Source organism: Apodemus sylvaticus, chromosome 10, assembly GCF_947179515.1.
Source record: "Apodemus sylvaticus chromosome 10, mApoSyl1.1, whole genome shotgun sequence".
Taxonomy (NCBI): Eukaryota; Metazoa; Chordata; class Mammalia; order Rodentia; family Muridae; genus Apodemus; species Apodemus sylvaticus.
Genome location: NC_067481.1, coordinates 65597871 through 65611141, shown reverse-complemented (window position 1 = coordinate 65611141; position 13271 = coordinate 65597871). Strand labels below are relative to the sequence as shown.

The 13271-nt window shown below is 42.2% G+C and overlaps 1 protein-coding gene across 1 annotated transcript; it reads left to right on the top strand.

The window, feature by feature from the left end:
• Positions 1-3290: 3290 nt before the first annotated feature.
• Positions 3291-4217, top strand: LOC127694422 (olfactory receptor 1019-like). Its single transcript, XM_052195952.1, has one exon. The coding sequence runs from the start codon at positions 3291-3293 to the stop codon at positions 4215-4217; it is 927 nt and encodes a 308-aa protein (XP_052051912.1).
• Positions 4218-13271: the final 9054 nt, after the last annotated feature.

Below are 13271 nucleotides of genomic sequence, written 5' to 3'. Positions count from 1 at the left end.
AGAAGAAGAAGAAGAAGAAGAAGAACAACAACAACAACAACAACAACAACAACAACAACAACAACAAGAATGAATGATGATGAGTGAATGAGTAGTGGTTGTGGTGGTGGTGGTGGTGGTGGTGGTGGTGGTGGTGGTGGTGGTTGTGGTGGTGGTGGTGGTGGTGGTGGTGGTGGTGGTGGTGGTGGTGGTTTCAGGTCATTCAGTGAGAGACAAAGCCCAAAGGTTTAAGAGAGGTAGCTGACAATGACCTTGAACTCCCAGTTCTCCAGCACTTACAAGGTGGAGACAGAAGATTCAGGAGTTCAAGGTCATTCTTTGGTACATAGTTTGATTCTAGCCTGAGCTAAATGAGACTGAAAAAGAAAAAAGAAATTTAGTGGGCATACAACTCAGTGCTGAAAAACATCAATATAAATTTTCTTTTTTATTAGATATATTTTTTAATCTACATTTCAAATGATTTCCTTGTCCTGGATCCCCCCTTTCAAATGAAAAGTATTTGGCTGCAACAGCTGAGATTAACACTGAAAATATCTATTACCTTAATAATTAAATCAAATAAAATATTAATTATATATTCATACAAATATCATAGGAAAAGATGTCCTTCTAAAATTTTTATTCAAAATGGTTTTTTCTAAATATAGATTACATTGAAATGAAATTTTAATTTTTTATTTGTATTTTGTGGGATTTTTTAACCAGCTCTGCTTTCTGTTCCCCAATCTAGATGCATTGGAAAGTATGACAGATTTGGTTGCAATTGAAAAGAAACTGGACTGCAGGCTCCAGGTGACCACTTATGACACACAGCCGATGTCATGGTACAACAAGGCTGTGGGTGACCAAATGTTTGGGGTCACGGGTCACAGGAGCAAATACGAGGGTGCACTGAGCTTGGCTGATGATTCTAAGAACCCTAAGAACCTGGACAAAGAAAATGATGACTTCAGGGCATTTGATTTCATGTTTGTGGTCTCCACAGTATACAGATATGTGTGTCTTAAAATAAATGTCTGACTCATAGACTCAAGACTGAGGTTTTTGAAAATCAAACCAGGATTTATTGTACCAATTATTATTTTCATGTAGACTCAGGAAACATTCTGTCTTAAGTCTCTAGGATAACCCACAGGGACCCTGAGAAGTCTTAGTCCATGGGACCTGGCAGGAACCAGACAAATTCCCAGAGCCAGCTCCCCAGAGAGCTCAAAGCATACTCTCTCCTTTCCCAGATGGACTGGCAGGTGAACTGTTTCACATTACTTAAGACATGTAAAGGGAATCAGACAAAGTCATCTGTCCATACCTCCAGCAAGTCTTTGCCAGGACAGCTGCCTTACTGTCTGACAGATGGTCCTACTGTCCATCTCACCACTTGATGACCTGGGAACACAGACAGTGAGCATCATTCCACCAGGTGAGAGTTTATGGAGATAAAACAAAATCTCTGTGTCTCATTGTGAGATGTGTGCACTGTGGTTCGATCAACTTGTGTATCTTTTAGGAAAATTGAAGGTCTACAATTTTATAGGAAAATATTATATATGGAAAAAAGTAACCATTTTTTTCTATCACAACAGCCCTGAGCATAATTTCACCACTGTGTCATAGCATATACCGTCATCTGAGCACAAGACAAGACACACATTTATTGCTAAGCAGGCCTGGTTACAGATTACAATACCAACTGCTGTAAAGCTCTGTTTCTAAAGTTGTCCAAGTGTCTTCCATCTAGCCTAGAATATTGACATTGGCCTGATGATACAAGACTGTCATCCCAGCTACTTCTGAGGCAGAAGCAAGGGCATTGCAAGGTGAAGGTCTTCTTGACCAGAGAGTGAACTCAAGGCCAGTTAACTGTAACTCAGTAAAACTTTATCTTAAGCCATCCTCTCAATGGTACTCACAGATGTCAGTGGTTAGCCATCTGAGTTTGCAGGATCGTGAGTTGCTTTCTCTGGTTCAAGGCAGCAGAGGAAGTACATGGCTTCCTGTGTAGGTCACACACCAAGTAGGGCTGAGACTGACTCTGCTGCCATAGGGGGAAACTTGTCTCCAAAAATACAAATTGACAGAGGACAGATCAAACAAATTTATTAAGCTATACAACACGCCAACCACTAGAAACTGTCAGGTCCTCAGAGGATTTTGCTGAGGAAGTTTCACATCCATGTTAGACACAGAGTCCTGAAGGTTGGGGTCACTGGGTAGCTGGTGGTGGGCTGTACAGAGAGAGCCTCACTAGACTTGATCTACATTCAGTCTTTGTGGAGATGATTTTAAGCATGAAAGAGAAAGCTGTCTTTCTTTACTTGGAAGGCTGAGGGGGCAACAGAATGAGAACATAACTTAGGTGTCTGAGAGCAGGAGTCAGGGAATCGCAGGAGACAAGAAGACAAGGAAGAACTCAGACAAGGCAATCTGAGACAACTCCAAGTGGGGTCCACCCTGAGAGGAACACACCACTACTGGGATTGAGTTCCTGCAGCCCACTCGACCCTCTCCAGCACCTAGAAATACCTGAAACAAAAGGCAGAATGATATTGGTGCCAGGATTGGAGCTCTTTGCCTCAAGCTTAACCCTGTTCTATTTAGAAACCTAAGATCTAGATAGAGATAGAGAAAGAGATAGAGATGGAGAGGGAGATGGAGATGGAGAGGGAGAGGGAGAGGGAGAGGGAGAGGGAGAGGGAATGTGTTTATATAGATATATAGAAACATATATACATAGATACAGCTATTAATACAGAGAATCAAATACATACATTGAGTTCTAAGGCTCCTAGTCACCTAGACCCATGTGCTCTTGCTTACATATAGATACTCACATAAACAGTAGCAGTTAAAAGTAAACATTTTTTTTTACACATAAATGCAAAAATTTTTGAAGAACATACAGGAAAATGTTTTTACACTGAAGCCATGAAATCCTTAAGAGGAAGAGAACTGTGACTGGTGTCTCCTCTCCCGCTTCCTGCTCCTCAACCATCTATCTCGTCCTCTCTGCCTCTTCCCTCTTCTTCTCTCCCTCTTGTTCTTCCTTCTCTCTCCCTCTTGCTATTGAATTTCACACCTCCTGCTCCTGCCTAATCCAATGCCCCTCCTCTTAATTAATTCATCAAAATACCATTTAGATAGGTTGCTTCATTGTCTTAACTTTCAGATAAACGCCATGCCTCCATAGTCAAGATGGACTTGCATACACATGACCTGAACCTTCCTGTTATTTCTCTTCCCTCCCTCAGCTCTGTGTGGCACTGCATCTGAACACAATTTGAGCAGACATGTCCAATCACACAACAGTGACTCACTTCATCCTCAGGGGCTTCTCAGATGTCCCACAGCTGAGATTGGTGGTCATCCCATTTTTCTTGCTCGTTTATACATTTGGCCTCCTGGGGAATCTCTCCATCATTACAGCTGTGATGACAGACAGTCAGCTCCACTCTCCCATGTACTTCTTCCTGAAGAACTTGTCTTTCCTGGACATGTGCTACACCTCAGCCACCATCCCCAAGGCAGTGGTTGTATCCTTCACAGGCTCAGGGGTCATCTCCTATCTTGAGTGTGTAGCACAGCTTTACATAATTTTTACATTCTCTTCTGCTGAATGCTTTCTGCTCACAGCCATGGCTTATGACCGGTGCCTGGCCATCCTCAGACCACTGCTCTATGGAACCATCATGAGCCAGAAATATTGTTCTGCATTGGTGGTCACTGCCTGGGTGAGTGGGGCCTGCTACTCAGCCTTCCATACATTCAACACATTCTCCCTCCCCTACTGTGGACCCAATGTGGTTGAACACTTCTTCTGTGACATGCCTCCTGTCATGAGACTCTCCTGCACTGATTACCATCTCAGTGAGAAGGTGGGGTTTGCTGTCAGCAGCTGCATTATCATGAGCGCCTTCGCCCTCACAGTGGTCTCCTATATTGGCATTGTGGCCACAGTTCTTCGCATCCCCTCAGTGGATGGCAGGTGGAAAGCCTTTTCTACCTGCTCCTCTCACCTCACCACAGTCATCCTGTTTTATGGAACAGGAAGCTTTGTGTACCTGAGGCCTGCCTCTCAGTACTCCCCGACTCTGGGTCGCCTGGCATCTATTTTCTACTCTGTAGTCACACCTTCCTTGAATCCAGTTGTCTATTGTCTGAGGAACAAAGATATGAAGTATGCTCTACAGAAACTTTATTGTAGGAGGAAGAACTGAGTCTTTGAAGAATACAGTGTGTGATTCTGATGGCCAAGTGCTTCATACACACACACACACACACACACACACACGCACACACACGCACACACGAACACGCACACACACATACAGACACACACCACACATACTGCCGCAGACCACTCAGGGGGAGATCGTTAGACTGCGGGAGCCCAGGGGTGAAGGTATCAGGAGAAGTCAGGATACGGCGCAGGAATGACAGACAGACACCAAATTGTTTAGTGAACTGTTGCAATTTTACTTAGCATGATTCTTTCTTATATAGTATTACAGACAAGGAACTTGGCATCAGACAGTACACAAAGGCTAATTTTACAATCTCTAAGAATCAGCAACAAATCTGTAGAATAACTATTTCTATCTGGGTATACAATGATCTCATATCAGGACAGAGACTGTGGTTCCTGCGGTTGGTCATGAACTTTCTATTCTCAGAATTTTGTCTCTCACATAGCAGAGATAGGCACCAACTTCCTCTTTTTATCAAGGAGCTAAATTATATTCTCTCTCAAGAAATTTCTTAATATATTCTTCTAAAGCTGGAGGTCTCCAATGAAGGTATCTATCATGTTCACACCTTAATTTATGCCAGTATATTAAAGCAGGCTTCATATTATCTAATATCTTTTGTTTCTCTTTCCTATTATAAAGACACCAAGGCTTTCTGCTTCTAGCTAATCTTTCCATAAAAGGGAGTGAATGCCATAATAGCCTTTTTCCTTTATAATTCACCCACCTATTACCTAATTCGTCATACTTTCCTGTATATGGGAGAGGCTCAAGGTACTTTCCACTACTTCGGGACCACCGGGGGGCTGTCCACCATTGCCCATTAATCAGATATTGAGATACAGAGAAATGCACAAAGAACAGACACACAGGCTCGGCATCGCAGGCGTCTCGAGATCATTCTTTGTGGTCGTAAGATCGGGTCATCTTGCCAAGGAACTGCCTGAGGCTCCGCTCCGTGAAGCTCTGACCTCAACCCTTCAGCTGCCGGGCCCCAGTAGAGCGGCATCTTGCTACAGCTACACAGGCGTTACAGCGGCTGTGGGCGTAGCAGTTCCTCCTTTTTTGTTTTTAAAATGAAGCTCAAAAACGTCCTGCTGTACAGCCTTAAGAGAGTTGAACAAACATTTAATGAGTGACGGAAACCAAGAAAATGACTAAAATGAGAATAAGCCCAAGTACTCTTATGAGAATGAAGTACTGAAACTAGTCTAAAGGATTCATAGTCTTCAATCTTTGTTCCAAATCAGTAGCCAGCTCTTGTAAGTTGCCCAACTGTAAATGAGATTGACTCATGGCTGAAATGTCTTTTTGTAAAGACTGTATATCATGTGTGATATCGCTATTCTGCCATACTCCCTGCAAATGAGCCTTCACTTTCTCCCAAGGTTCCGAAGTGTTATAGACCAATGGAGTTACACAAATAGACTTAAAGTTCCCATGGCAACGAACTGCGAGAGTGTAATGAGCTGTATTAATCTCTTCTACTAAGGCAACCGTAGCCACAGCAAAAGTGGTCAAAATTGCTATTAATGTAGTAATTCTCAAAATAAGTGTAGCAACAAACCTTTTTGGCCTAACTAAAGATTTTAAATCTTCTAATACCTGTAATGTAGCATTATCATACCAAGGTTCACTTCCTAACTCTACAGGCAACATAACATAAGATGGATGCCTGACTATAATAATTGTGCCAAGCTCCTTAGATTCAGAAGAAGAAATACAATTGGTAAGCTTACAGGAATGACAATAGATTTTGAATGAATTTCCACTTTCTTGCGAAATATTAACAAAAGCTTGTTGAGCTAAAAGCATAGCATATGGATAGGAAACACAAGCCTTAATTCCCAAGGCATTAGATTTGGCATCTATTGGCTTCTTTTCAAGCACCATGTTAGCTGCTGTCACTAGTCTGAACAGGTCTGGCTGCCTCCTGGTTTCATTTCTTTGTTCTATAAACCAAATTGGCTCTACATATCTTGGTGAGAACCATCTCCTAAGGGGCTCTCCTTCACCATTGAATGTATAATTGTGAAATTTTTCCTTATTCTGTTTAAGATAATTCTCATAGACTGACCCATTATTGGAATTAGAATAGTCCCAGATTTTTAATCCTGTATCTGACATATTATTAGGAGTATACCACGTAGCGGTATGTGGAAAAGCACATTGTAACCAAGTAGGAGTTTTAGTCAAAGAAGAATCCCAATATTGATCCTTGTCTCTATATTTTTGAATGTATTGTTCTATAGGACTAAAACTACGATCAAGGAATTCCTCTTTGTATAAAGGATCACCCAAGGTTTGTAACTGAAGTTCCCACATCCATCTTTTACCTTCCTTTTCTCTGTCAGGAGAGTCAGTCAAGAAAGTCCTATACCCAGTGGTGAAGCAGCCGCGAGGAGCTTTCCCTTGTAGCGTCAGGCAGATCGGTAAAGAATCAGCCCTACCTTCAAAGGTTATATAAGAGGAGGTTATAGGCCGTGCGTCAGAGCCTTGTGCACCGCCTACAATAAGTGAATCATTTGTTAACACCTTAATGGGTTCCCTGTCAAGCCAGCCCACAGGCTGAATAATAGGTGGATTAGGAACATACGCCCAATAGGAAATTCCTTGTACGGTTTCTGGGGCAGCGGAAAGAATAGACAGAAAGGCCAAGAAATAACATGCAGGGGTTAGAGGTTTCCCCGTAGTTAGTAAAAGTTCTTTAGCTTCATGAGTCAAATGACGAATCTGCGTCCAAGTCGGCTTCTTTCCGCGGTCTACTTTCATTTTCTTCATCTGAATGACGAGCCGCTTCTGCTGTTTCCTCCAACGCCGCTTTTGTCTCTTTTTGTTCTCCAGCGGGTCGAATGAGCCGGTCCGTGATCCAGATGGGCATCTTGAGGAAACACACAAGCATACCCTCGTCCCGCGGTTATCAAAACATCTGGACCTTTCCAGGTTCCAGAAAGCAGATCCTTCCATATTACTTTAGGCAAGGGATATTTGTAAATCTCTTTGTCCCAATGAAGTAGGGCAGACGTATGCCCTTGATCAGATACATTCAGATGATTAATGACAAATAATGAATGAGATAATATATGATGTGGAGAAAAATATACATTACTTGACTTTTGTAATTTCTCTATTTGTGATTTTAAAATCTGATGTGTTCTTTCTATTATAGCCTGTCCCTGTGGATTATAGGGAATTCCTGTAACATGAACAATTTTCTATTGCTGACAAAAGGATTCAAAGGCCTTGGAAACATAAGCAGGCCCATTGTCTGTTTTGACTTGAGAGGGGATACCCATTATTTGAAAACATTGTAGTAAATGCTGAATTACATCTTTAACTGCTTCTCCAGTCCTAGCTGAAGCATGTACAAAATGAGAAAATGTATCTACTGTGACATGCAAGTAGGCTAATTTTCCAAAGGATGAAATATGTGTAACATCTATCTGCCAAATTACATTAGGCTTGAGTCCCCGAGGGTTCACCCCCATCTTAGGAGCAGAGATTGCCACTGGGCACTGCTCACAATTTTTGACTATTTGCCTTGCCTGTTCTCTGGTAATAGAAAACATTTTCTTTAATGCATTAGCATTCTGATGATGAACAAGATGACTCTCCTGGGCTTCTGCCACAGAGTGAATATAAGCTGACGGTTGTGTCAATAAATCTGCCATATTATTTCCATAGGATAAAGGGCCTGGTAATTTACTGTGGCCCCTGATATGGCCTACATAAAACTTTTCTACTCTTTGATGAATCAAAGCTTGTAATTCTTTTAGAAGATGTAGAATAGGAGACTTCCCTGATAAAACAGCTGTTTCTATGGCTGGAAATAAGTTCATTACATATCTTGAGTCTGTATAAAGGTTAAGGCTTTGGGGAAACTTCTGTAGGGCAAGAATAACCGCTCTTATTTCCGCCTGCTGAGCAGACGTCTGTGGCCCGTCCTCTACCCAACAGCCGCAGTCGACAGTATAGACCACAGCTCTTCCTGTAGAAGAGCCATCAGTAAAAACTGTGAGAGCCTGTTTTAAAGGCTCATGAGAAAAGCATACAGGAAAGATAAGTTACACACACCTTGCAAATTCTATTAGAGGATGTCGTGGGTAATGATATTTAATTTGACCTGTATAGTTTAATAGTGCTAATACCCAATCTTCATTATTTTGTAGCAATTGTTCCACTTGACCTTTGTTATAAGGAGTCACAATTTCAGCTGGTTCCTTCCCAAATAATTCTTTAGATCTATTTCTACCTTTGATTATCAATAAGGAGTACAGATAGGGGTATTCAGCAACCATTTTTGTCTGAGTATGGGGTAAATGTAACCATTCTAATACTCCTTCCTGCCAAAGGCAGGCTGTAGGGGTATATGAAGTGGAAAAAATTAACAATGTCCAAGGGAAATCATATTTGATTTGTTTGACTCTAGCTGAAGTGAGAGCAGTCTCAACAAGCTGCAAGGCTTTGACAGCTTCTGGAGTTAACTCTCTTAATGATTTAGGGTCAGAATCTCCATGTAGGATAGTATATAAAGGGCTTAAGGCTCTTGTTGTAATTTTTAAATAGGGTCTTAGCCAATTAATATCTCTCAATAATTTTTGGAAATCATTTAATGTCTTTAACTTATCTCTCTTTATTGCTACCTTCTGAGAGGTGATGAAGTCTTCATAAATTACTTGACCTAGATAGTTCAAAGGTTTGTTTTTCTGAATCTTTTCAGGAGCTATTACTAGTCCATTAGCTGTGAGAGCCCTTATCATATCTGTTAATAATTTTTCTAATACTACTTTATGTTGATGGGCTACAAGGATGTCATCTATGTAATGAACAATATAAGCATCTTTATATTGAACTCTTATTTGCTCTATAGCATTCGCAACAAATTTTTGACACAAAGTTGGAGAGTTCTTCATACCCTGAGGCAGGGTCACCCACATACCTTTTAAAAGGTTTCTTGAAATTGACAGAGGGTACGCTAAAGGCAAAATACTCACTGTCCTCTGGGTGAAGTTTTATTGTAAAGAAACAATCTTGTAAGTCTATCACATAGGTTTTCCAATTCCGAGGCACCGCCACTGGAGATGGCAGGCCAGGCTGTAAGGCTCCCATGTCTTTCATAACAGTATTTACAGCTCTGAGATCCTGTAACAACCTCCATTTTCCTGACTTCTTTTTTATTACAAAAACTGGAGTATTCCAGGATCTGTTGGACTCTTTTAAATGCCCCTTTTCTAACTGTTCCTGTACTAGCTGCTCAAGAGCCTGTATTTTGTCTTCTGTCAGGGGCCACTGACTCACCCACAGGGGATCTTGAGTCAGCCATTGTATTTTATCTGCATAAAGGTGTTCTGCAGTGGCCCCTATGAAAAATGCTGTGAGTCTAGCTCATCAGCAAACACCAATTTAAGATTCATAGAATCCAGTAAGTCTCTTCCCCATAATGTGAATGGTAAGGTAGGCAACACATATGGTTGTATTAATCCCTCCTTACCTTCAAATTTCCATTTAAGTAACCCTGTACTTTGCATGACTCTAGAGGCTGATCCTAGACCCAATAAAGAGGAACCTGTCCTGTGAACGGGCCACGTTCTAGGCCATTCTGTAGCACTAATACATGTTCTATCTGCCCCAGTATCCAACAGCCCCTTGAAGCTTTTTCCATTTAAGATTATTTCCTTAAAGGGTCTTTCATCGAGGTCTTGTACCAGATAAGCCCCTTCGGTGGAGCCAAACTGACCTTGACCCCTTTCTCTTGTCATGATCTTATTAGGTAGATGTATGTATGGTAAGAGCAGGAGTTGAGCTATTCTTTGTCCTTTATGTAGCTGTATGGTTTCAGACAATGGCCTCACCATCACTTTAAAAGTGTTTTCTGTGTCTGAATCTAATACTCTAGGTATTACTTCAAAATTCTCCTTAATATTAGAACTTCTTCCAATAATGAGCCCCACTGTTTGTGGTAGTAAAATTATTTTTATGTTGGTGGAGACTATTGTCACCCCATCCCATCTAGACAGTATCAAGTCTTCCAAGCAGGCAAGATCTAACCCAGCACTGCCTGGGGTAGCTCTGGGTAAGTCATGAATTGTAAATTCTGGTGCTTCAGGGTTAAGAGAGTTCTTTACGAACTCCTCCTCTCCCTTGGATGCGGGGCTAGGAGACGGCCCCTTTCCTAGTTTTTTGTCTCTTCCTTGTCCGCATTTGACAAAGGAGTCCCATCCTTGTGGAACTTGGACTTGCATTCATTCTTCCAGTGCTTTCCCTTTTTACATCTAGGGCAAAGACCTGGAGTTTCTTTTTGATTAGTCTTACTCTTGTTGTTTTGAGGACATGCCTTCTGCATGTGCCCTTCCATCCCACAAGAAAAACATGTGGGCTGAGAAGGGGTACTTTTCCCTCCTCCATACGTCTGCTTGACGTAGGCACTAAACTTTTGTCCTTTCATTGCTGTAGCATAAGCCATTCCTTGTACTACTGCTGGTGAGGCATCCTGACATGTTTTTATGTAATCTTGTAACGTTCCTGTCTTCCTTATTGGCCTAATCAAGTCTTGACAAGGGCATTGGCATTTTCCCATGCTAGTTGTTTTATCAGAATATCTGTTCCTTCTGAGGGAGGCATCATTCTGCCCACAGCTTCCTCTAAATGTGCAATGAAGCTATGATAAGTCTCCTCTGTCCCCTGCCTAATACTAGCCAATGCCCCGCCCTTGGCCTCTGGAGGAGGTATTTTACGCCATGACTGGACGGCGTTAGTAGTTATCAATTGTAGAATATCCCGGGGTATCTTTGTCTGAGACTGGGGGGAAGCATAGTCCTCTGTTCCCATAAGCATAGACATAGTTGGTTTAGGTCCCCTCTTTTTAAAAGATTGCACTACAGCCTCTTTACATCTATCCTCATACTCCGTCCTCCAGAGAATATAATCCCCAGGTGACAGAGTTGCTTTGGCAGTCTGCATCCAATCATAGGGGGTAAGCCAGGAGCTTGCCACCATGTCTACAATCTGTAATGTAAATGGAGCAGAAGGCCCAGAGGTCTGTACTGCTTGTTGTAATTCCTTTAATGTTTTTAATGGAAGGGGTTCCCACACAGGCTCTTCATCCCAAACTTCTGTAACTGGGAAGATACCAAAGGTAGTATCTCCGTTTTTTCTAGCCTCAGCCATAGCACCCTGAAAGCCCACCGGGGGTAGTGGTGGGTTCTTTCTAGGCTTCGGCACGGGTTTTGTAGCTACGGCCATAGTGGCATAGGGAAGATGATCAGTATGATCTCTATAATAATCCTCCCAGTCCTCCTCCTCCATTTGATCATCCAAATAGTCTTGATCAGTATCATTCTTGGGAGGAGGTTTCTTGTGTTTATGTTTTTTCTGGAGCGGTTTGAGTTTTTCAGAGGTGCCCTCTTCTATGGCTAACTCGTCATAAATAGGGGTGTCATTAGTTTCAGAAGCTGTCTCCCTGCACAACCCTTGAAAGGGAGTTGACTCAGTAAGAATCTCTCGGATATGTATCCACAAGGGAAATGCTTGTACTGGTAAGGTCTCTTCCCCATTTTCTTGCACATACCTACGCATTTCTTTGCCTACCCTCTTCCAATCCTCCAGTGTCAGAGTACCTCCTTCCAGGAACCAAGGGCTAGTCTTTTGAACAAACAATGCAAAGTGCTCTAGGTCTTTTCTTGATATATGAAACCCAGAATTAGACAACATTCTATGCAACATAACCACCAACATGTTCTCGTTTTTAGTCAGTGCGTGCCCCATGGTTTCTATTCCTGGTCCTTTTATTACTCACGCTTAACCAGTCAGCCTTTACCGGCGGGACTGCAGCTCCCTGGTGAGATCCGTTCCTGACCACTAGAAATGAAGAAGAGAAAGAATTACCTGTCCTTCAAGTCCCTGTTCGGGCGCCAGCTGCCGCAGACCACTCAGGGGGAGATCGTTAGACTGTGGGAGCCCAGGGGTGAAGGTATCAGGAGAAGTCAGGATACGGCGCAGGAATGACAGACAGACACCAAATTGTTTAGTGAACTGTTGCAATTTTACTTAGCATGATTCTTTCTTATATAGTATTACAGACAAGGAACTTGGCATCAGACAGTACACAAAGGCTAATTTTACAATCTCTAAGAATCAGCAACAAATCTGTAGAATAACTATTTCTATCTGGGTATACAATGATCTCATATCAAGACAGAGACTGTGGTTCCTGCGGTTGGTCATGAACTTTCTATTCTCAGAATTTTGTCTCTCACATAGCAGAGATAGGCACCAACTTCCTCTTTTTATCAAGGAGCTAAATTATATTCTCTCTCAAGAAATTTCTTAATATATTCTTCTAAAGCTGGAGGTCTCCGATGAAGGTATCTATCATGTTCACACCTTAATTTATGCCAGTATATTAAAGCAGGCTTCATATTATCTAATATCTTTTGTTTCTTTTTCCTATTATAAAGACACCAAGGCTTTCTGCTTCTAGCTAATCTTTCCATAAAAGGGAGTGAATGCCATAATAGCCTTTTTCCTTTATAATTCACCCACCTATTACCTAATTCGTCATACTTTCCTGTATATGGGAGAGGCTCAAGGTACTTTCCACTACTTTGGGACCACCGGGGGGCTGTCCACCATTGCCCATTAATCAGATATTGAGATACAGAGAAATGCACAAAGAGCAGACACACAGGCTCAGCATCGCAGGCGGCTCGAGATCATTCTTTGTGGTCGTAAGATCAGGTCATCTTGCCAAGGAACTGCCTGAGGCTCCGCTCCATGAAGCTCTGACCTCAACCCTTCAGCTGCCGGGCCCCAGTAGAGCGGCATCTTGCTACAGCTACACAGGCGTTACAGCAGCTGTGGGCGTAGCAACGTACACGTACACACACACACACACACACACACACAGAGAGAGAGAGAGAGAGAGAGAGAGAGAGAGAGAGAGAGAGAGAGACGCGCGTGTGCACACACACACTCAACTTTCCCTTACTGTGGAACTTGACATTGTTGATGAAACCAGTTCCAGAA